General features: G+C 47.2%; 1 protein-coding gene across 1 annotated transcript; it reads left to right on the forward strand.

The window, feature by feature from the left end:
* Window positions 1–250: 250 nt before the first annotated feature.
* Window positions 251–22,673, forward strand: TADA2A (transcriptional adaptor 2A). The gene is made up of 16 exons (XM_072353781.1): window positions 251–382; window positions 980–1,190; window positions 1,840–1,946; window positions 2,861–2,920; window positions 3,542–3,633; window positions 4,654–4,811; window positions 6,187–6,275; window positions 6,995–7,067; window positions 13,179–13,242; window positions 15,147–15,190; window positions 15,295–15,405; window positions 16,730–16,801; window positions 17,417–17,549; window positions 18,211–18,254; window positions 19,974–20,047; window positions 21,395–22,673. The coding sequence occupies exons 2-16, from the start codon at window positions 1,166–1,168 to the stop codon at window positions 21,578–21,580; spliced, it is 1,332 nt and encodes a 443-aa protein (XP_072209882.1). The 5' UTR covers window positions 251–382; window positions 980–1,165; the 3' UTR covers window positions 21,581–22,673.
* The last annotated feature ends 622 nt before the right edge of the window (window positions 22,674–23,295 follow it).

A 23,295-nucleotide genomic window follows, 5' to 3' on the forward strand; every position in this document is an offset into this window, starting at 1 on the left:
AGTGAAATTCATAACACGTCCTCAATCGCTGGGTGGGCGCTGCAGGCCCAGCACGCCGCCGCCGCCCGGCAGGCACACCGACCCGCAGCAGCGCCCTGAGGCTGCACGCGAGGCTCAGCGGGTCCTCTGCAGCCCCCAGGCCGCGCTCGCCCTCAGGCAGGGCGGGCCACATCCGCACGCCCCGGCCGTGCCCTGCCGGCACCAGGAGCCCAAACGGGGAACCCGACATCGGGGCTCCGCAACCTCCGCCGGGCGCGCGCACTGCCCGCAGCCGAAGGGCGGAGCGGGACGGGGCCGCGCACGCACAACGCCTCAGCGCACGCGCACGGCCGTGACGCGGCCGCGCGAGGGCCGTGACGCGCGGGAACTGCCCCGGCGTGAGGTGAGAGGCGGCGGGGCGCGGCCCGGCAGCGGCCAGGGGGAAGTCGGGAGCGAAGCACGGCGGGGAGGAGCCGGATCCGGGGCGGGGGAGACGGAAACCGCGGCGGAGAGGAAAAGGGAGCGGGCGGGGGGGGCGGCAGCGCGCTCCTACCGCTCACCTCACGGCCTCGCGAGGGGGCGGGGCCACGGGAGGGGGCGGGAAGGGCGCCGCCTTCCGGTGAGGGAAGGACGGTCCTCCAGGCGGCGGGGCGGGGGGCGCCGTGTGGGGGCCGCAATGAGCGCCGCCCGTCAGACTCAATAGCAAAGTGCCCAGATGTGCCTGACACAAACACTCGGCCCCCAGGTTCCCGGTACCGCCATCACTTCTGTCACTGTCTGTTGGGGCCCTCGGGGTGTGTCCCCATCGCTTCTCCCCTTCAGGATCACAGAATCATTCAGTCCCAAAAGACCTCCAGGATCCCCCACCCCCCCACACTGACCGCGTCCCTCAGCTCCACATCCCCACGGAGCACCTGGAGGGACGGTGACCCCACACACACACTCCCTGTGCCAGCACCTGACCGCTCTAATAAAGAAATTATTCCTCGTGCCCAAACAGACCTTAACAGCACAAGAGGCCAGCACCTCTCAAGGCCCGACCCCACCTCAGTCCCTGTGACAGGCTGCTCACAGCTGCTGTCTGCTCAGAGATGCTGTGAGGATTTCAGCCGCGGCTCCTCTCCAGCCCAGAGCACCACTTTGGACACAGCTCGGCGTTCGGGGCAGCGCGTGTTCCAGGGAGAGGATGGAGCGCCTGGCCTCCTTCGGCAGTGAGTACCACAGTGCTGCTGGGAGGTGTTCGCCATGGCCTGAACCGGGGAGGGAGACAGCAACAGAGGATGGGAATGATTTGGAGGCCATTCAGATCTTGTTTGTCTGCTTTTCGCTACTTAAATTGCATTTAAAGACAAATATGACTTAAGACAGTATTTAGACTGTTTTGCAGTGAACAACATAAGAACTTGCAGAGCAGTGTCTCACTCCTTGTTCAGCAGCCTGAGGTTTGGACAGGTTACAGAACAATCGAGGCAATGCTTTTGCAACCACAGCAATATGCTTTTTGAGTCAGACAAGGAGGATGGATGGGAGAGTGCTGCTGTCTGTGCAATGTTCTCCATAAAGCCTTGGGTCCCTGGGCACTATGTCAAGTCACACAGCTGCCATCACTGCTGAGCTGCTGCAGAGCTGTTTCTTGATGCCAGTGTGATCATACAAGTTGCCCTCAATGGACCAGGTCCATAGCAAAGCTTAAATGCCAATATCTGTCTTACAACTCCAGCTCAGGAATGAACTTTTATCAGTAGGGAATAGGTTGCATGCAGCTGAGTTTGTTTTAAATTGCTGGACACGAGTGAATTTGGGTGATTGCAAAAGCAGTGCCACGTTTGTGTTGCATGAGATTTACATCTGGCTTTGCAGATGACCCCTTTGATAAACCTCCATGCAGAGGTTGCTCTTCGTACCTCACCGAGCCCTACGTGAAGTGTGCAGAGTGTGGGCCTCCTCCCTTCCTCCTGTGCTTGCAGGTGAGTGCAAGGATGAAAGCAAAGACATTCATTTCTCTGAGAAACTCATCAAAGGCTGTCCAGTGCCAGGCTGCTCCATAAACACATTAATAACAGGTCTCCATAAACTCATATCAACACAGTTATTTGCTCAGGGAGAGGGAAATGACAAAGAAAACATGGGAGGCTGAAGAACTGAGACACGAGCAGCTGAGCGAGGTCTTTGTGAAGGCAGCCAGAGCTTGCTAAAGGCCTGACTGTAACACAGCATGCCACTGCACGTCTGCGGAGGTATTGTTTCTGTCACTTTTATGGCACAGAAAAGAAAATCCATCAAGAAACACCCTCTCCCTGTCCCTTTTCAGGTTTCTTTTCTTTTTTCTTTTAACCTCCCAAATGGAAAAGAAAATCAGCAGGAAATTTGCAATATAGACAATAATTCTGACCAGATAATAGTTATTTACAAATTGTACGTGTGATCGGGTCACCACAGAAAGGATTGCTTTAATTATTTATGACTAAAAAATGGCAACAACTTCTAATACCAAAAAGGGAGCTTTGTCAAAACTCCAAAAGGAAACCACACTTTCAATACTTGCAGGATGCTCTGTGCTCCCTTCCAGGAATGACACATAACATAGCACCAAGCTTCTTATCCTGCCTATCTTGCTTATCTAAAAAGCATGGAGCTGCACACAAGTTGGGTCTTGGTGTACAAGACCAGAATACCACACAGCTCCAAAGTTATAACACAAGTTGTTCTGCCATTACAACTTTTGATCTGTCATATCAAAAAAAGCAGATACTGTTTTCAGCATAACAGGCGGTCACTTTTGGATAAGCAGTGGTCAGAGAATGAAAGGGGAGAAAAAAAGCCAGTCATTATGTTTTCAGGGTAGCAGAGAGTAACCTAATGCTCATCTTTTGTTCTGCAGTGTTTCACACGAGGATTTGAGTACAAGAAACACCAAAGTGATCACACTTACGAGATAATGGTAAATATTCCTTTTGGGTTACACCTACTCAATCCTTACTCCCTTACTCCCCAGCAGTTAGACCCATGCTTACAAATAGCACATAAAACAGTAACTGACACAATTCTTGGATCCGTAAGTTTACAACTATTAAATAAATGAAGAAGTCTTCCTTGTGAGGAAAGAAAAATGTCCATCTGAAATATAATGGAATATTGGAGATGCTTCAGATATGTTTTTCCTTGTGTCTGGATTGCACAATGCATCTCCCTAGACTTTCCAATTCTTTAACCATGTAAATTAACTTCTGTTTCTCTCTTGTTGTTTTTCCTTCCCCAAAAATGAATTGCTTAAAAAGTTTTTTGTTATTGTTACTGTTTCATGGCATAATGTTGAATTACAAGTGGTAGACAGCACATGTAACAGCATGCTGAGATCTGCAGTGACAAACCAGTATCTACTGTAATTGATGACCCAATAACTTCAGTAATTCAGCAATTACCAGGATTCATGACATGCAGTAAAACTGAAAAACAGCCAGTTCTATGTGCTGTGTTGCCCTGTAGTCTGCAGCTTCTTTCTTTCTTCATATGGTGGATTATGATTTCATAGCAGTTTGATCTGCTGCTTTTTTTCCTCCAGACTTCAGATTTCCCTGTCTTGGATCCTAACTGGACAGCTCAAGAGGAAATGGCACTGCTGGAAGCTGTGATGGACTGCGGATTTGGAAACTGGTGAGAACGTAGGGGCTCAGCCACCATCAGTGAATGATGGGGGAGATTTCCTCTGATTACACTGGATCTTACTGCTGAATGCATCAGAGCACACTGAATGCTCAGTGACTCATCGTGGGTGAGATACAAATTTAGCAGCTAAAGCAGAACATGGATTCTGTTTTCATCTCTGCTATTAGACACTAGGAAGCTGGTAAGGGCCTTGTGCGTTTAATGGCACCTCTACTGAAGGACAGAGCTCCCTCATTTCACACTGAAGTCACCAGGTTAGGAAGAAACTCAACTATTGCACAAGATTTTCTTTGCCTCAGTTTATTCCTATGTAAAAATCAACTGTAATGTTTATCTTGTGGTTTCAGCTTTTTTACAGTTGCCCAGCCAGGAACTGTTACTGGTTTCCTGCTTTTCTGTCATGTTTAGAATAAAGCATTGGAAATATTAATATTTTCACATGTTCTGTTCACTTTTGTAGCTGCTACAGGATTTTTATGCATCTGTAAATAAAGGAGATCTGTGGTAATGAGTTCTCTCTCTTCTCCTTCATGTTATGATAAAAAGCACAGAACACCAAACTATACAGAAAGAGAACTGTGTGCCCTTATGTATAGCTTACTGGTAATTAACACTGAAAACTGGTTGCAGTTATTCTGCCTGGTGGCAGTTCACCCTATTTAGTAATACAAGTAATCTTAACTTTTTCCTTAAGCATTTGGCTTTTTTCAGCTTATTCTGAATAAAGGGAAAAGTGACATTTCTTCCTGGAATCCTTTGCATCCAGTTTATACTGTAACAGAATAGATTGCTGTTGGTATTTTGATATTGTTTTTAAGGCCTCAACTTACACGGCCGTTTTACTAAGACAGTACACTTCAAGTTCCTTCTCTGTCACAGCAGAGCAGTTCTCTGCGCACGGTGCAGTCAGTCTCTTGTTCATAATTAAATTTACCACTGCAGAATAGAAAAAAAAACCTCAACATTTCCATGTTCTTTGTATTAAGCATCCCTCTTTCCCCACTTCAGGCAGGATGTGGCCAACCAGATGTGTACAAAATCCAAGGAGGAGTGTGAGAAACATTACATGAAACACTTCATCAACAACCCCTTGTTTGCATCTACATTGCTGAACCTGAAGCAGGCAGAGGAGGCACAGCACAATGAAACAGCCATTCCTTTCCACCGTGAGTACCCCCAGCCAGCAGCACACACACACCGGTCTCTGCAGAAATGAAACAAGCAGCCTGTGGAGGAAGGCACACACCACACACACACCGGTTGCTTTTCATTCCCAAACGAAGAAGTCGTTCTCGTGACTGACTTGAACAGTGTAGGGTTTTGTGTGCACCGCATTAAATCATGGGGTTATCAAATATAGCAGACTACACATTCACTGGGAGAAGGGAAGCAACAGAGTGGTCTGATATCGCCATCAGCTGCTGAAAACCTGAAGTTTCTGCCCAGCCAGTGAAATTGATCATTCAGAAACCACCACAGCAAAAGCCTGGATGTACGTAATTGTTCAAAAGACAAACTACCTCAAAGCTACATCACGTGGGGCTCAAAATAACAGCACATGCTCCTTGTAAACACCAACATGAGCGATTCTCCCAGTGCTGGGGTGGCTGTTTGTCTTGTCCAGACCTCAGGGTTTCTACCTCTACAACTTTTCATCTGATGATCCATTTTCTGGCAGCCTAACAGTTGGTGTAATCTATCATAAAACCACTCTCTTTAAACAGTGCTGATTTCAAATCTATTTAAAAGTGTCTTTAAAATGTCTATGTTAAATTTCAGCAATTGGAGGAAAACTGGCATGTTTTGTGCAATCTAACATCTTTAGAATTCCCCCAGTCTGTCAATGCAAGGCTCTCAATATGGCTGGGCAAAAAGGTTTGCTATCTGGAGGTTTTGATTTCATGAGAAAGTGTTTAGTAGAAACTGGCCCATTTTGCTTCTATCCCTGGTTGCTGGCATTGATTTTTATGTGACCTGCACCAAGAAAAATTCTCTGAGCTCCAGCTTTCTTTATCTGTAGCACGGGATTTACAACTCTTAGCTCCTTCACAAGTGTGTTGTATGCCTCAGTCCATTATTGTCTGTAAATTCTGAGATCCTCGGTTGGGAAGCACTGTAAAAATTCAGTTGTCAGGCTTTAATTGCAGTGCTCTGTAAACGGCACCCAGAAGATGACAGATTGAACGCCCCTGTTGCTATTAACCAAAAAGAACCTGTGCACTGAGAGCACAACTGCAGAGGTTTAGGGGGGATGCTGGGTTCTGAAATCCGGAGTTCATGTTTTATAAAAAGCATGTCTGTTTATTACCTCAGATTTGTTTGACTTTTGAGAATACTGTGCAGATCTCAGGTTACTGCCTTCTTTCTCCAGATGGACTCAGGCTTTTCCTGACCATAACCCTGCATAAACCCCCAGTCAGTTTTTTTTTCACCTATCCCCACTTCTTTTGCACAAAATAAATACAAACCAACGTACAAAGCAGTTTGCATCAGAAGCAGCCCCGTGCCCTACACAATGACTGAGAGCCTTTATTTTCCCAGCTGCTGATGATCCCCCCCGCCCCACTTTTGACTCCCTGCTCTCCAGAGACATGGCCGGGTACATGCCGGCGCGGGCTGACTTTGTTGAGGTAAGAATTCCTTCTCCCATTATTGTATATTTGCGACTGAATGCAAGATCAGCAAACACACAACTGCACATCCCTGCCTGCAGGTCTGAAAGGTATAAAAGCCACAGCAGTGCTGACAGGATGGGCTGATCACAGTGAGGAGTAACAGCTGTGGTGCAGCTGGGCAGTGCTGGGACATGGCTGCACCTGCACCTCTTATGTAAGTGGACACAGAGCTGTGGGCTGGGCACTCAGAGGAGCTCACATTCCGTGTGCTTCTGTTCCATGTGCCTCAGAGAAGCAGACAGCAGTCTGATCCAAAGACTGCCTGGGAGACCTGCGTCATGTCAGTGTTTTAGCTGTGGGCTCAGGGTCCGAGTGCTGCTGCAAAGCAAGCTGCTGTGCACAGAGTGAAGAACTCAGCTGCATGCAGATTGCTGCTATTACATATTGGAGCAGAACTTCTACCACAACACAGGAGTCACAGACAGTCTCCCACTGATTAAACTGTTCTCTCAGCATGTCCTATCCCAGTTATGGCCATGGAGGCGCACACTGTCCATTCTTTTGTTCAGGCAGCCTGGTGACGTGCATTGCTCACGGACAGAATCTTGTGCAGCCATGAATGAGGAAATGCCTCTGTTGTCTTACATACCTCTGAGTGTTTACATGTGTCCTGAAACTCAGTACCAATCCTTTAATGCTAGTTAAGTGACAGTTTATTAATTATCTCTGAATAGGAGTTTGACAACTATGCTGAATGGGATTTGAGAGATATTGATTTTGTAGAAGATGATTCAGACATTTTGCATGGTAAGTCTTGTTTTCATGCGCTGCTTGAATGGTATTTCAGTGGGTCTTTTTCTCTACAGACTTATTCTAAAGTGAACATCCATTTTTAATGATCTCGGGGGCTTAAACTAACGTTTCTGTGGTCTTCTGTTTCAAATCTCTTAAAAGCTCTTAATTAATTGATGTACAAATGGTACTTATATATATCTTAATGCACTTTACTCGCTACTAAAATGTAATCAGTTGTAAAGTATAACATGACCCAAACGGAACAGTCTCTGTCAGTAATAGGCATCTCTATAGGAACAACACAAGTGATGCTTGATGCAAGAAGTAAATTATCTCAGCTAGCAATTTGCCTGGAAATGGGCAGCAGTACATCAGTGTTTGAATAAAGACCCACACAACCATTACAACCAGAAGTATAGTGCTTTGATGGCACCTCTCCTCCCTGCCTGAAGGACACTTTCTACTCACATAATGCTTATGAGCATCATAGCAAGGCATGGCTTTTCTTCTGATACAGAAAGAGGAGGAACACCTTCCCCTCCGCTGCCATACCTCATTTCTTTGAAGATTTGCCTCTTATTCTAACCACTCTTTTCTAGGAAATCTGTTACTAAGATAGGATTGAGACAGGAAGCAAGGAGATGTGTAGGGTAGGACTGCATGCAACACTTTGGAACAGTTACGCTCTTGAAGTGCACGTTTTTCAGTTGTTAAACATGCACAGAGTTACAGTACATTAGCTGTACCTTAGGAGGTTCATTAAGAAGAAGAGAGTCGTTGTGCAGGTTCAATTACCACTGCTGAGCATCCGTGAATGTCACTGCCTTAATAATACAAATATCAAGAAGTGTTACAATTAAGCTTTAATCCATAGACAAATAAAGATTACATTTACTTATAAATGCGGGGAAAAGTCTGATGTTTAAAAGTACTGTGTTTGTGTTTCAGAATTCCCCTTCCTGTCAGGCAGCTCTCAGCTAAGGCCTTCGGAGCCTCTGCAGGCAGACAGATCCTGTTGTGTACAGACAGCCTTTCCAAACTTACAAAAATCAGTTTGAAATTGAGCAGTGCACACAGAGTTCTAAGGAATGCAATCTCCCTTGGCTCAAAAAAAATAATATGAGAATCATATATCAGTCTCTTTTCCCTTTTAACTTCTATTGAAGAGGAACTGGCCTGTGGCCATGTCACACATTCATCCTGCCCTTTCTCCACTGTTACTTTTTATTACTATTAAAACAGACTTTCTTCTGTGTCCTGTAGTGAGTTCTGGCAAACTGAAAAAGCAAAACAGTCTCCTAGTTCTGTGCATTAATTGATTGCTTAACGGTTTATCAGCACTTTCTTCTATACCCCTCACACATGTTCTTCCTGCTGCTGTACAGGTCAGCCAGGTGAGATGTCTCCTCTTAGCTCCCTCTTAAACCTCCAGTCTGAGTGCAAACAATCACCTTTCCTCATCTCTTTGGAGCATCACACAGCTCTGCAGGGCCAGGCCACAGGTCTGCCCAGTGCCCTGTTGTCCCACAGCAGATGCACAGAAGAATAATGTAAGAGAAGTCCAGCTGATGCTTTTCCTGGCTTATCTCCCAAGTTTTCTGCAGCCAGATGTTAGTACCGTTGTTAACCACAGACCATGATGATACCATACTGACCACAGTACCTGTCCTGCATGAACTTAGCAGCTGTATATATTTGTGATTCTCCCCTTAACATCCTGTAGCAGCAAATTCCACAATCGAGTTAGGAGTTCTACAATTTCATTTCGTGTTGCATGAAAAAATACTTCCTTCTGTCGGCCCAATCTTTTGCCTGATAATTTCATTGGGTGTTCTTTAGTCCATTCTTTAGTTGTCTCCAGTATTTAGTATAGAATGTCAGGCATTTGCCTTGTGAAAACTCCGCTCGGCAGAGCCTATGGAGCATGACTGACTGCATTTTCAATCCCTTAGCCCTGGCAGCAGCTTTCCCACAGCTGTTCCAGATCTGCCCATGGAGAGAGAATGCTTCTGAAAAAATGAAGTCCCGGGGCCTAGCCAGCTGTTTTTCTCTAACATGAGGCATCTTAGTGAGGGAAATCATTATTTTCTAAGAGAATCTTCGGAATTAGATCTTTCTCTTCTCCAGGCTAGCACAAAATGGCTTAACATGTAGATCTAAAGGAAGGGACGGGTGATTGGGTGACTGAAGTCCTTGCACTTTCCTGTTAGGGGCAGAGGAGGCTGCAGGCAGCCCTGGGGCCGTGCTCTCACACGGCTCTGCCCCAGCCATCCCTGGCAGTGTTCCTGCACAGCACCTCACAGAGACGTCCTTGAAAAGCGGCACTGTTGCTGCCCTTCACTACATCTGCTCAAGATAAACTCCTTGCTTGCTGGCCAAACAGTAAAATTTTCTTTTAAGGTACTGAGTTTTAGTGCATTAATCACCCAGAGAAGCCCAGGTAGGGTCTGGCAGCATAAATTAAGCATCAGGTTTGCGAAAAATCCCTCAGTCTGTTTTCCTGCTGTGTGTAGCACCTTGCCAAGTCCAAGACTGATTTTTTGAACTACTTTTATTTCCCATTTGCTGCAGGTTACTCAAGCTAGACCTTGACACAGTGAGCAGAACAACTTCTGTGGTTTCTCAGGCCATAGATTGTGCTGCAGGGGCTGGGTTGCTCATAAGGCAGGAACATCTTTGGTGCTTGCATTGAAACAGAATTCCCCCTTCTTCCTTCCCATCACTCTGCTTTTCTTAAAACTACAGAAAGTTCTGCATCTAAACTGCTTGATCTCTGCTCAGTAATATCACTGGGTTTTACCTGCTACACTTCTGTGCATCACTCAGCACATTCTCAGTATTTCCACAAGAAAGAAGAATGCAGTTTAATACGAGCTCCTCCTTTGTGAGGAGCACAGAAACCTGTACCCACTGCTTTACGCTGCTCCCAGCACCCCGGCATCGCTGCATCACCTCTCTGTCTCAGAGATATGGTACAAATTGGATGAAATCCTCCAGATTTCAGTTAACTTCCCAAACTTTGTTTTCCTGCAGCGCTTACAGCCTGGTGAGCGCATGCAAATAAATACTGCAGTGAAACAAAACTGTAATGGACCGATCAAGTGAAACAACGAGTTACAAATGGAATGCAGCCCAAAGTGCTTGAATATTTCATGAATTACAAGTTTTCATCAGACTGAATTATAACATCAGTCATTTGTCTTTTCCCAGGCTCTTTCTCCCTCTCATGTAAATGATTTTTACTTCAAACGCGAGGAAATAATTGCTGAGACTGCAAGTTTGGAAGTGTGTTGGGAATAGACTGCAACTCTGGGTGTACAGTAGTGACATTTCATAAGATACAGGACAGTTGATGTCCTAATATTGCATGATGCTTATTCTCTTAGGTCCTGACAGTCTGAAGACTGGTTCTCTGCTTGCTTAGAGTCCTGCTTTCTTCTGCAGAGGGGAGATGCAGGTTGTGGCCATGAAGTTTGCACCACACAAGGCACAGCCTATTCGATGGCTTTGCATTCCTGCCATTATTTGGCTCCTGCATGCCAAGCAAAGGTTAGCTAGCATGAAACAAAAGTCTCACTTGGTGTTTGGAAGGGTTGTGCAGACTAAATGAAGAGGAATGAAAAGCAAAGAAATTGTTTTGGACGCTGCTTTGAGAGACCAAAATATTTTGGTTTTTTGGAATGCAGAAAGGAGCCTTGAATTTCTTCCTATCACTGCACCCTTGGGAGCATTTCATAAACCCTTCTCCTTTCCCAAAGCAGGCACTTTGAACGTGATGTCAACTTGGATTATCTCAGGTTACCAGGGCAAACAGCTGCCTCCCTAGTATAATTCAAGGGAAAAAGCAGAAGCCAGTCATTTTCATTTGTAAAGCATCTCTTTTTCTCATTTTAATGCAGCATGTAACAGTGTAGTAGTCCAAGTTAATCATGCATTCCAGATCTTGTAATCAGTTGTCTCAGTATGAAGGTATTAAAAACAGAAGCCCCTCCAAAAGCACACATGGCAGCAAATGCTTATTTTTCCTTTGCCCAGAAGCTGTGGTTTTGCCCTTCACCTGTTCTTGTAAGCACCCTTTTTTCCCCCTCTCAGTGAATCAGAAGTTCTTTCAGAATGTTTTGTGCTCAGGTGAAAGCACTGAAATGCAGCAGTTATTGATACACAATTACTTGTGATACTGGTAGAGGTTCTCCGGTGCAGTTTCCACACGTGCTGCCCACACAAACCCCAGAAGATAACGTGCTGCCTGAGCCTGCGTGGAGCTTAAAAATAATGCACTATTTTCCACAAGCTGGTGCCAAAACTTTCTGATATATTCTTTTCGTGTTTCTGTTATGGCATTTCCCATTCTCTTCTCCTCCTATTTAAGCACGAAGGAAAATTTCCCAGCTGTGCTTGTTCTTAAATTAGGGAACTTAAGCACCACGTATTAAAATACACGATGGCTCCTGAGCACTCTGCTTTTGTGAGGGAATAGTGAAAAGAAGTAAGGATGTACCACCCTCCTACCTCAATGTGTGATCTTCTGCTCCTGCATTAGCAGCAGATCAGTTGGTATAAATTAGGGAGTTTCTCTTAGCAGAGGATCCAGCTAGTGGAATGTGATGCTGATGGAGCTGGAGCACACCGCACAGCCCACAGCTGTAGCTGTCCCTGTTTGCAAGAAGTGTTGCTACCCCCAGGGCTGCACGGATTGATTGCTGCAGGCTCAGAGCTTCCTGCTGTTTACACATCAACACAGATTCTTAAACGGACGTGAAACCACATAACCACACTCCTTTCTTAATTGCGCTATTCATTATTTAGCAGAGAGTCCAATCGATGAACTGCCCGTATTGGTTGTGCTCTTTTCTTGTGGCTGCAGAGAGAGGAGCAGGTCCTGGCCATGGCTTCACTTAGCTGCAGTCACACCTTGTCTCTGCAGACCGAACCCACTGTCAGGCTGTAAGCTTATTCCTTCTAGGAGTGTCTGGAAATGCTTAACTGAAGGAACAAACCGACCAAGGAGTCAGCCAACCCCAGCCAAGTAATGGCTGAGAATCTCAGTGTTATTTAACAAAATGAGGGAAGTGATGCAGATCCCCTCAGCTTGTAAGAATGTACCAGAAGAGTTTATTATCCCAGTGGTTACAGGAAGGAGAAGCCAAGGATCTCTGAGGGGCTCAGTCAGAACTGCAGACAGAATTCCTTCTGAACAGGATGTGGTTCCTAACGAGGGTGGCATTTTCCTGCACCACCTCACAGAGCTCTGAACTATTCTCTTTGTTCTTCCAGCAGATAGATGCATTTAGAAGTTAATGAGCTGAAATCTTGTCGATGTTTTCAAGAATGGTAGCAAAGGCTACTTTGAATCTGCTCGATGCAGAACTCGGCCTTTCTGTTTTCTGGAGTTCCTCATTATGTGCAGAGAAGCCTTGTTTGAGGTGAAACCTCAGACCCTCCATCTGATAAATCAGGAGAAGTGATGTCTAACAACAGAGTCACAGAATCATAGGGGTTGGAAGGGCCGTTTCCTCTTGTTCTGTCTCCACACACTGCTGAAAAGAGTCTGACCTCGTCACTTTGCCCCCCACACCTCAGATATTTATAGACCTGGATCGGGTCCCCTCTCAGTCTTCTTTTCTCAAGGCTAAACAGACCCAGTTCACTTAGCCTTTCTTGACAGGGGAGATGCTCCAGGCCCTTCACCATCTTCATGGCCCTCTGCTAGACTCTTTCCAAGACATCCCTGTCTTTTTTGTACTGGGGAGCCCAGAACTGGACACAGGACTCCAGATGAGTTCTTACCAGGGCAGAGTAGAGGGGGAGGATGTACAGCATGTACAAAGGAACAAATACGTGCTAATAGTAAAACTTTCCAAGGTTGTATAAAGGAAAGAAGTTTTTGGGATTCGTCCAAGTTCACACTTAGAGGCAGTAACACTTCTGAAAAGAGGAACTGAGAGACAGGATTTACAGCTAGCGTGTGCTTCTGGTGGTTTATGCCCATGCAAAATTACCATGGGATTTTTAAAACATCAAAGTAAGTGACAATTTCAGCCTGCCATGAACATAAAGGCTTGAAAATTAGCATTAACGCAGTGATTCGTCACGTATTTTGTAATCCTTTCTTCTGTTTTGCAGCTCTGAAGATTGCAGTTGTAGATATCTACCACTCCAGGTTAAAGGAAAGACAGCGAAGAAAAAAGTGAGTTTTCAAGCTACAAAGCAGTAACTGTGTTTCTTTGCTTCATTACCACGTTTTGTCGCCCAGCACTGCTGCAGTACTGAGCATAACTGATGCCCTGCAGCACCCTTTCAGACTGCTGCCATGCAGGGAGACCTGCTGCTGGGAGGTTTGCATGGCACGGTTCATTCTGGACGTGTAGTTCTCTTTCTGTGCACAGATTCACATCAAACACATGGCTTCAGCAATGGTACCATGCCAGAAAACACATTAACAGACCGATACAGACATATTGGTGACAAAGGACATCTGCACTCCCTTAAGTGCTCAGAGAACAAATCATTCGCTTTAAAACCTGCTTCCCAGGACTCCCTATTGCAGGAAAGTCATGTTCCCACTGCTGTCCACACTGCTACCCCCAGTTCAGCTATATTCAGCAAACTAAGCTTCTACCATGCCTGTGAGAAACAGCCGGTCTGCAGAGCTGCAGACTGAAATACTGCCTGGGAAACACAGAGCCAGCACTGGGAACAGGAGAGGAGACGAGTCTCTGTTTGTCCTGTCCCTACATAGCACTGATGGGCCACACGTTGTTTATTTCCTGCTTTAGGGAAAAACAAGCTGCCTGTGTGTGCCTGCTTGCCAGAGCCCCCACTTTCTCCGCAGGACTGCTTACATCAGGATTTTTTCTTCCCAGTGGTCCATGAGTTGGTTTTTCATAACGTAATGAAGATAACTGTACTGCCGACATGAGTTTGAGTCATTAATTCAGTTCATTTGACAGCTTTTTCGAATGACTCAATCTGTTCATTAAATTCAATTTTATTATAATTTCAAATACTTTCCTCAATATTTAAATTATATCTTGCTGCATTATTGCCTGTTGGAAGAATGAGTAATCTGCAGTAAGACTCCTCCTTTCTTTCTCATGATACAGCATAGTGCTGCTGGAGGACAGGTTCAGAGCTGCTACTTATTGACCTGGCTCTTTGTTGTTAATAAATGAAAAATTATGTGCTATGATTTCCATTGTGGTACACTGTGTCTTATGAAAAGAAAGTGCTATAAAGCTCAGTTACATCACTCATATCGGCATCAGTTTTTGTAACATTCCTACAACAGAATCAGGAAAATGACATAAAAACACCGAGGTCACTTAGAAGGTCTTCTCTGTTTAGGAAAGGGCCCTTCTTTTATACATGCTGAGGAAAATAGAATGGATTTGATAGAACAAAGCTGACCCAGAGGAGTCAGGACTCACCAATCTCCTGTCATTTCAGAAGTCAGATGCTGATCAGGTTGCCACAGCCATGACCACATGGCGTTGGCAGAAAGCTGTGACAGATGCATTTGTCATGCACTTGTACATATCTTACCTGCCTTATTACGCTGCTCATTTCCCTGATCCTGTCACGGACACCTCAAAGTTATGCATAACCTAAGCCACTGTCTCTGTAAAATCCAAGCTGCCATGGAAAAACACCACCATTCAGTTCCCAGTGGCAACATTTGCCCTTTATCCCTCACCCCTGTTCCAAGAGAAGGCCTTTCCCTGGAGCTGCAAGTCATGCTCCGTGACACATTCGGTGTCCTTCCAATTTTGGAGAGACAAGTTGTGAGATGCAGTAGATGTGAAATCTCAGCCTAAAAAAAAATAAATTCCCAACCCTTTAAAGCAGCTGTAGCTCCTTTTGTGCATAGTGATGTCAGGGTTGGACTGGTGCACAGCACTGTCCAAAACCTCCCTGATTAAAATCTCACAGCATCACACTTCCCAGCTCTCCAGATCAAGGGCCATACAGATTTCACGTTTGGTTTTAGGCCCATCTCGTGGTTTAAGTCAAAGATTCTTCTGAAGCCTCTGTGTTTATGTGTAATACTCGAGTTTATGCCTCTCATTAATACCATTCTGCTCCTTATTACAGAATTATAAGAGACCACGGCCTAATCAACCTCAGAAAATTTCAGAGTGAGTATCACATGTAACTTAATGATAAAACTCAGAGTTGCCATGAAAACACCTCTCTCTCTTCAACATCATCTCACCAAAGCGTGTCATTCTTCCCCCTCCAGTTTTGGAAAGACGATACCCAAAGGAGGTTCAAGACCTCTACGAGACAATGCGGCGGTTTGCACGGATTCTGGGACCAGTAGAGCACGATAAGTTCATTGAAAGCCACGCATGTAGGTATTTTCAGAGTTCTAACATGCATGTCCTTCAATAGGCATAATAAGGGGTTGCATCATCTACAGCCTTTCCTGAACGTGTTCCCCCTGACCTCAGAAAAAACAGCTTTGTTTGTGGGTTGGTGCATTAAACGTACCATAGATGTTTCTTCCCACAAAAGTGGGTCCCAGTTCTTTGACTTCTCAGCTGTCCAGAACTGCTCACCTGCAAGAAGCAGCACTTTCTTACCAGAAGCCCACTGCTCATTTACTGATAATGCGTATCACTGAGAGAAGAAAATCCCTAAAACTTAAGTCTGCATTGAGGGATGGGGAGCTGGCAGCAAAGTGCAAATTCTTTGAAAGATATGCATTAAACTATTCTATGTGTGCATAATTATATAGTACAGCTGTCATTACATTCCCTGCCTTAAAGGGAGAGGCATTGTTCTCTCACCGAATCATCTCGAGTTCGTTATGCATAATCATAGCACGCATTCAGTCAGATTCCAGCACGAGTCATTACATCCTGCTTAATTCTGTGACTTAAATGGGGAAAATTATTGCTCATTAGAAAGAACAAAGCATTTCAGCAGTTGTGACTGTGCTCTCGAGACACTAGTGTTAAATACCAGAGCTATGACCCTGCAGATCATGAGTCCCACATGTGTGCCTTTGTCCCGAGCTTCGTGTTGTTGCTGCAGTGACAGCCAAACCCTCCAGTTCACCTGTGAGCCACACGCAGGCATTGAGCACATCCCCTGAGAAGCTGAGGAAATGACTTTGAGACCGGCGGACTTGCTCACTGTAAAACTGGGCAATGTCTTGGAGCCAGCTCATAAAAGCTATACACAGTAAATAGTTCTGAGCACAAGAAACACGGGTGTTTAATCTTAACAATTGCAGAAAAGGAGAATTTTCCACAAGAGGTCCAGTTATGAAAACTGTGGTTTAAAGTCAGCACTGGATGCTATAAAGGAGCCAGGATGGAGTCGTTTTTCAGACCTGGTGAAGTTCCTTCCAGAAATCCTGTACTGTTGTTGCTTGCTTCAGTCAGGATGTGGCAAAGGAACTGTCAAAGCATAAAGAAAAAGTAATTCTCCTGAGCACAAAAATGCCATAAACAGCTTACATCTGCCATCAAGGGGTGTTACGGTGCGGGCAGAGGGTTGGGAGGGCTCACACAGGCTCGTGCAGAGAGGTTGGCCCTGGCTGCTGTTGTGTACACTGAACAGCTTCGTTGTGCAGGCAGAGAAGAACGAGCCATGTTCCCAGCACCATCCCTACTGACCCACTTTTCTCTTTTTGGGTTTCCCCTCTGCTTCCCATTGGGATACAACAGTGGAATTCGAGCTGCGAAGGGAAATAAAGCGCCTACAAGAATACAGAGCAGCAGGAATCACCAATTTCTGTAGTGAGTACCTGATGCATTATTCAGCCCACTCCCATTCATCAAGGTGTGGAAGGATGAGTTTGCAATATTTAGGATGTGTTGAATGAAAAGGCATTTTTTAATGTGTTTTCCTATCACTTGAACTGAGCGCAGCTCTGGCAGTGCTGTGTGTGCCTGGCTGTGCTCTGAGAGCTGCTCTGAGCTGTCAGCTGGGAGAGCTGCTGCCCAACTCAGCTCTGCTTCACTCACCGCCCTGCAGAAGCCCCAGAAAAACACACATTGTGGCACAGTGGTCTCCTGTGCCTCACGCCGGGGCACTGTCACTGCCTGTCACAAGTGGGCTGCTTGGAGAGAAGGCTACGGCCTCTCCACAAATAAAATGCCTGCCTTTGGATCGGGGCAGCCTTGTTAGTTCAGTTTTGGCCTGAAATTGATGGCGGGGAGGGGCAAGGAGTGGAATCCAATAACTTCTCATGCCAAGTAGTTGTCATGAGGGAGAATAGCAGAGTCTGGGCCAGAGCTAGAGAACAGATTATTCCCTTATTATTCCCTTATTCCCCAGAGCAGAACAACAACAGTCTGACCATTTTGACCACGGCAAAATGAGTGAGAGATTGTGGTATCTGTTACCCACAGGTGCAAGAACATATGACCACCTGAAGAAGACGAGAGACGAGGAGCGCCTGAAGCGCACCATGCTGACCGAAGTGCTGCAGTACATCCAGGACAGCAGCGCCTGCCAGCAGTGGCTCAGCCGACAAGCTGACATGTATGGGCGCAGTAAGGCCGTGCTGTGAGCTCCTGTTTGCTCTGAGAGGGGACAAAACACTTTTCGGTCTGATAACAAACACATTCCCAGTCTATTACAGTAAGAACAGTCTGCAGAATGCAGAAGGGTGAGAGATGGGATTAACAGCAAAAGAACTTGCTGGAGTTCAGGGAAGAAACCTGACGTGGGCTCAGCATCTCCGTTTTCTGTATTTTGTATTTCAGGAGCTTAACTGCCATTAATGAAGGCATGGAGAGAAATGAGGTCTTTCAGGATATTAATGAGAGTGGAGATGACACTTGGAATGTTCCATGTGATTTTAGCTGTAGCAGCATTATTAACGTGTTGTCACAAGCAGTTTGATTTCAGGAGCAGGCTGCAATGCAAAGAAGGGCTGCAGGGGCTGAGGAGGTGATTTGTCAGTGCCCCAGTAGGTCCCCACTGCATTTCCTTCTGTCCCCCCAGCCCCACACACTGGGTTTCAGACATGGTCCTCAGCTGGGGAGTGGTAGATGTTTAGAAATCCTGCTGACCTCAGGTTGGGGTCTGGTTATGCAAGCTGTGTTGTATCAGCACCAGGAGCTGCAAGGAAGTCTCAGGGCTGTACAGACAGTTACACTTACAGCAGGCAATAGCAATTGAAAATTTCCTTTCTTTCCAGTGATTCCGGCCCGACTCCTGCAGCACCGATCCCTTCCAGTTCAGGTAAGTGGCAGATGGTGGCAGTGATAACAGGCCCTGCTTTCCTCAGTGCTGCCTCTCTCTGAAGCTCATTCCACATGCAAAACCGACCGCTTTTGCTGAATTTCTGGCTTGTTCCAGTTACAGACTGGAAACCCATTTTGAATCCACATTAACGAGGCAGGAAAGAAGAATAATTTTCACACGAGAACAAAATTATCTTTTAAAGATAAGCTAGTCTGGTATGGTACACATCACAGCAATATGAACTGCCCTGGAGAGAACGCAGCACTGCATCCCGTGTGGGCTGGCACCCAGGGTCCCTCAGGTGGGGACGGTGTCCCCTCAGCTGAAGGGCTGTTATGCAGAGCAAAGTTAATTGTGGGGTATTTTGTGGCCGGTGAGGGAGAAAAGCCCAAGAGAAAATGAACTGTTTTGCCTGCAGAATTCAGATAGCATGCGGTGTTTACAACCAGTATCTCATGTTGAACAAAGCCCAAACAAAATACCAAATAGTTGCTAATTAAGTGAACATCCTGCATGCTGAATGAGGCAGGGATACTGTGGAAAAACTGCCACGTGTCTATAATTAAAGGCTGCATCATACTGAATATACAAGAGGGCAAATTATCGTTGCTTAACTTTAATTCTAGATTTTACGATCTTGGCTTTGCAGCCTTAATGTATTATTGTTAATGCAGTTTGCATGTGTGTGTCATTTCCCACCTTCTTAGAAATTCAAAACCAAATTCTGCCATGTCCCATCACGGTGCATTGCTTACATCCCTCAGAGGGGGAGCAGCACCAGCAGTCACCCGCCATGCACACACATTGCTCACTGCTGCACTTTTCCTCCTGGTTGCTGGGCTCCTGTCCCTCCAAGCAGGCTGACTGAGCAGAGCCGCCAGCACAGCGCAGGGCAGGGCAGGGCCTGCACCAGTCTTTGGGGAAGCAGGGCTGCAGATTTCCCAAGATCTCCCACTTAGCCAAAATTGCTGTCCTGGGACAGACCTTGCCTTGGCAGGGCCAGGTATGCAGCCTGCAGCGCAGGGGCAACAGACTACAAACACCAATAAATATCCTTCGTTCTGCTCCACAGTCATGAGGGGAAAAAATCCCCCAAAGCTGGGGGCAGACAGCCCTGCTGGCAGCCTGAGCCACACCACTATAGCTCCAGCTGTGAGCCTGAGAACTGTCAGACCACCTTGTGAAAGATGCTTTCCTTCGGCAACGTTTCTCATCACAAACAGAAATAAATGCACAAACTGCATTTCGTTGGCTACACCCGCATCACATTCAAAGGCGTTTAAAGAAAACCCTGCTTCAAGAAGCTGCCAGTGTGGCCCATGTCAGCAATAACAACCCCTGCATCCCACACTGCAGTGCCACGGGCAGCCCCCAGCTCCCCATCCCACAGCTCTGGGAGGTGCAGCCTGGCTGGGGCAGCACCCACCCAACAGGCAGCCCTACACCTGCAGATCCTCCCTAACACCGGTGAGGCATCATTCACTGCGTAAGAGCCCTCATGCGTGCATGAACAGCACTTAACTACATCTGTTGCAAAACCAGACCTTTTGTCAAAATAATGCCATTTTTATGTTAAGCCCTAAATACCTCTGAGTATGAGCCCTTGGATCCTACAGGGTTAACATCACCGCGATTTAATTGCTGCGGTAACACCCGGCTCTGCCACTTCCAGGCTGCCCCAGCAGTTTGTCAATGTTTCCCTCCTTGTCCCTGCAGGCAGACGGAGTGCCCCGCCACTGAACCTCACCGGGCTGCCAGGGACCGAGAAACTGAACGAGAAGGAGAAAGAGGTGAGGAAGTGAATGCAAAGGCAGTCAGTACAAAGCATGGTGTTCACTGCAGGGGTGTACCCGCACCATCTGCTCCAGGTATGAGGATAACACAGCAGCTTAGGCCCTGGCTACCTGTTCCAGCTCACAGTGGCCATCTAGGTGGTTTCTTAATTTCATTTAGTGCCGTGTGTGTACAAAGTGTGTGTGGCAAATCAGCTTATTTAGCAAAGAAAGGTGGAGAGAGCCAAGGTCATTACATGCCATTACAACACTCAGAGATGGCATCCCATCCTTCTCCATCAGGAGACCAGGCTGAGCACAGGGGTGGCATTTTCTTATTGAACATTGGTTTTCAGGTTGGCACAGGGTTTCATTATGGGCTGCCTGGACACCTCGCTGAACCTGAGCGGTGTGGTTCCTCTAACACCACACAGCCCAGAGCCAAACCTCAGCCCTCAGCCAGCTGTGCTGGTGCACGGGGCACACTCTGGTGTCAGTGAAACATGGATCTATTTCAGACTTCTCTGTCTGGAGATGGTTTCCCCGACACTGGGGATGGCAATGCTGAAAGCCAGCTCAGAGGTTCACTGCAGAACGTGGCACCATGGCTGCATTCGGCACAGTTGTGGCTCAGACAGTGGTGTGTATGGGGCACCTGTTTCTTTCTCAGCGGGAACAAAGTTCCTCTGAATTCTGCCATTTCTTACCATGAGAAACAATCGTTAAGCATTTCCTAATTAAAAGGAGGAGACAGCCCACGTGTCCTCTGGACGCAGCACCATGGAGCAGCTGCTGTTGGCAGTGGATGGGAGCACTGCAGCAGCGCAGGCAGCAGCTCCACAGCACTGCCCAGCACTGCCCAGCTTCCAAACCCAGCACGCAGTTCCCCTGCACGGTTTCCACCCCAGATTTCCAGAAGGGGTGAATGTGTGCGTAGCTGCTTTTGTAGAACGGCATTAAGGACTTTGTGTGCCGGGGATTAACAGGCGGGTGCCCGCCGCGGCTCTCGCCCAGCAGGCTGAATTGCTGCTTGCGCGTCTCTTTGGCATGTGAACATCCCCGGGTTGGTAGAGAACAACGCCCACACGGGACGCGCTCAGAGCTACGCTCCTGTGAGCCCGCAGCTCGCCTTCATCCCCCTGCTTTGTTTCTCTGGAGTGTTTTCAAATATAGCAACCATGGGCTCCTCCCTGCCCACCTGCGGCTCCAGGCCCGCACTGCCGTCACCGCCTGCCCCCCCCCACCACCAAACACAGCACAGCTGTTCTCAGGAACGCATCCACAACGTGACTCCCCCAGCAGTGATCACTGAACGAGAGAGCAGGACAAGTGGTAGCGCTTATTAACTTCCCCTTTGTCTTCCAGCTCTGTCAGATGGTGAGGTTGGTCCCCGGAGCCTATTTAGAATACAAAGCTGCCTTAGTGAACGAGTGCAACAAACAAGGAGGGCTGCGACTCGCGCAGGCGAGAGCGCTCATCAAGATCGATGTGAACAAAACAAGGAAAATCTATGACTTCCTTATCAGGGAAGGGTACATCACAAAGGCCTGAGGAGCGACACAGCGCTCTGCTTGGAGCACACGGGGCTCTGCTTGGAGCACACGGGCATGGAAAAGCTCTGAAGACATTTTGACAGCACTGGAAGATTTTAACAGTGTTCAATGAAGGACATTTTCTATTGTTTCACATCTTTTGGGCCTCTTTTTTTTTGGTACAAACAAGCAGGAGGCTTTGTCAGATGGTACGAATGCCGACATTTCTTTGTCTGGTCTCTTTTTGACTATGCTGCTTAACTGTGCTGTTGTCTGAATCACACCACGTAGCACTGCAAAGAATCCTGTGTCATGGAAGCCGACCTGTAAGATGAATGGCTGTTCCTTTTCCACACCTCGTGCGTAAAAGAATCGCAGCACTTTTATTCTGGCGGTGCAGAGAAAAGGACAGGAGGGCAGCACATGAGAGTCACACTGACAGCCTGAGCACAGGTACAGAAATGCAGCGCCCTCCCTCCTCGTACTCCTTCCTAAAACAGTGTCAGCTTTCAGAGGAGACAGCACATGCCCGAGGGTGCAAAGAAGGAGCTCGCAATAGTCCAGTCCTTTTAAGTAAATTATGATAAAGGATGGGAAAGGACATTGTGGGGAAGCTCCTCAGCAGTTGTTACTTTTACGTGATATTGGCACATATCACAGCATGAGAGTGCTGTACCAACCGGTGAGCCTCATCTGCTGCCACTTCATTTGCCACGGTCACATTAGGTAGAATGTCTGGCTTGGCTGCTGTGGCTCCATAGGAAGGCCGTGCGGTGGATGGAAGGCTGTGTGTTACAGCCCCAGCTGCCTTCCAGAACATCACCAAGCAGCCACTCCATTCCCCATCATTCCCTCCCACCAAAGAGAGGAGAGCAGTGCAGCACTGCACACACAGGCCATGCACTGTCAGCCCTCCTGGATGCGAGGCCCCGCTGTCTCTGCTTCACTCTGTGTGTCCTCAGGTCTGGGTTCTCACGCTGCAAAGCCAAACTGTTGGTGTATATTTAAGATGTTTTGCTTCCCCCCCAGAAATGTAATTATCCTGGGTACCCGAGGTGCCACTGAATGTGTGGTATTTTGGTCTGTAATAAAATCAATTGGATCTGAAATGATCTCTGGGTATTCCTGGGCTCCAAAGTGAGACTGCGATGGTCACAGAGCTGCCTCTGCTCCATCCGGCTCAGTGCTGCCATGAGAGGGGAGGAGCTGCATCCTCTGGATAGCAGGGAGCCAGAAAGCAGCGTTCACTTCCAGGGAAAGCAGGAGAGGTGAGGCAACGGGAAGCGGGGCAGGGAAGTTTCCCTCACAGCATCAAAGCAGAAAAGCAACAGGTTTTTCTCCTCTTGCAGGGCACCTTGTAAGCAGTGAAGGGAGCAGGCTGCCAGCCTGCACCACACTCAGCACCTCCTCGCTCCTGGTCTCATTTCCAGGCTCCAGCACAACACTCCTGTGCTGTTGGATGAAGGGCAGGGAGCTGTGCTGGGAAAAGGCTGTGGGGTTACCAAACCTCTGCCCACATGGGGCACGCAGCACCACGGCACAGCCAGCCCACGCCGCAGCCTGAGGTCAGGTGAGCAGCGGTCACACCGCGATGGCAGATCAACGCTCATAACACCAGCTGGGACCTGAGCAAACAACAGCAGGAGGCAGAGGGGACCTCCCACCCCAGGAGCTTTCAGATCTCTTCCAAGGCAATATAACACAAGGAGCAGACAGGTGAGCGGCGCGCTCTCC

This window comes from Excalfactoria chinensis, chromosome 19 (assembly GCF_039878825.1).
Source record: "Excalfactoria chinensis isolate bCotChi1 chromosome 19, bCotChi1.hap2, whole genome shotgun sequence".
Lineage (NCBI taxonomy): Eukaryota > Metazoa > Chordata > Aves > Galliformes > Phasianidae > Excalfactoria > Excalfactoria chinensis.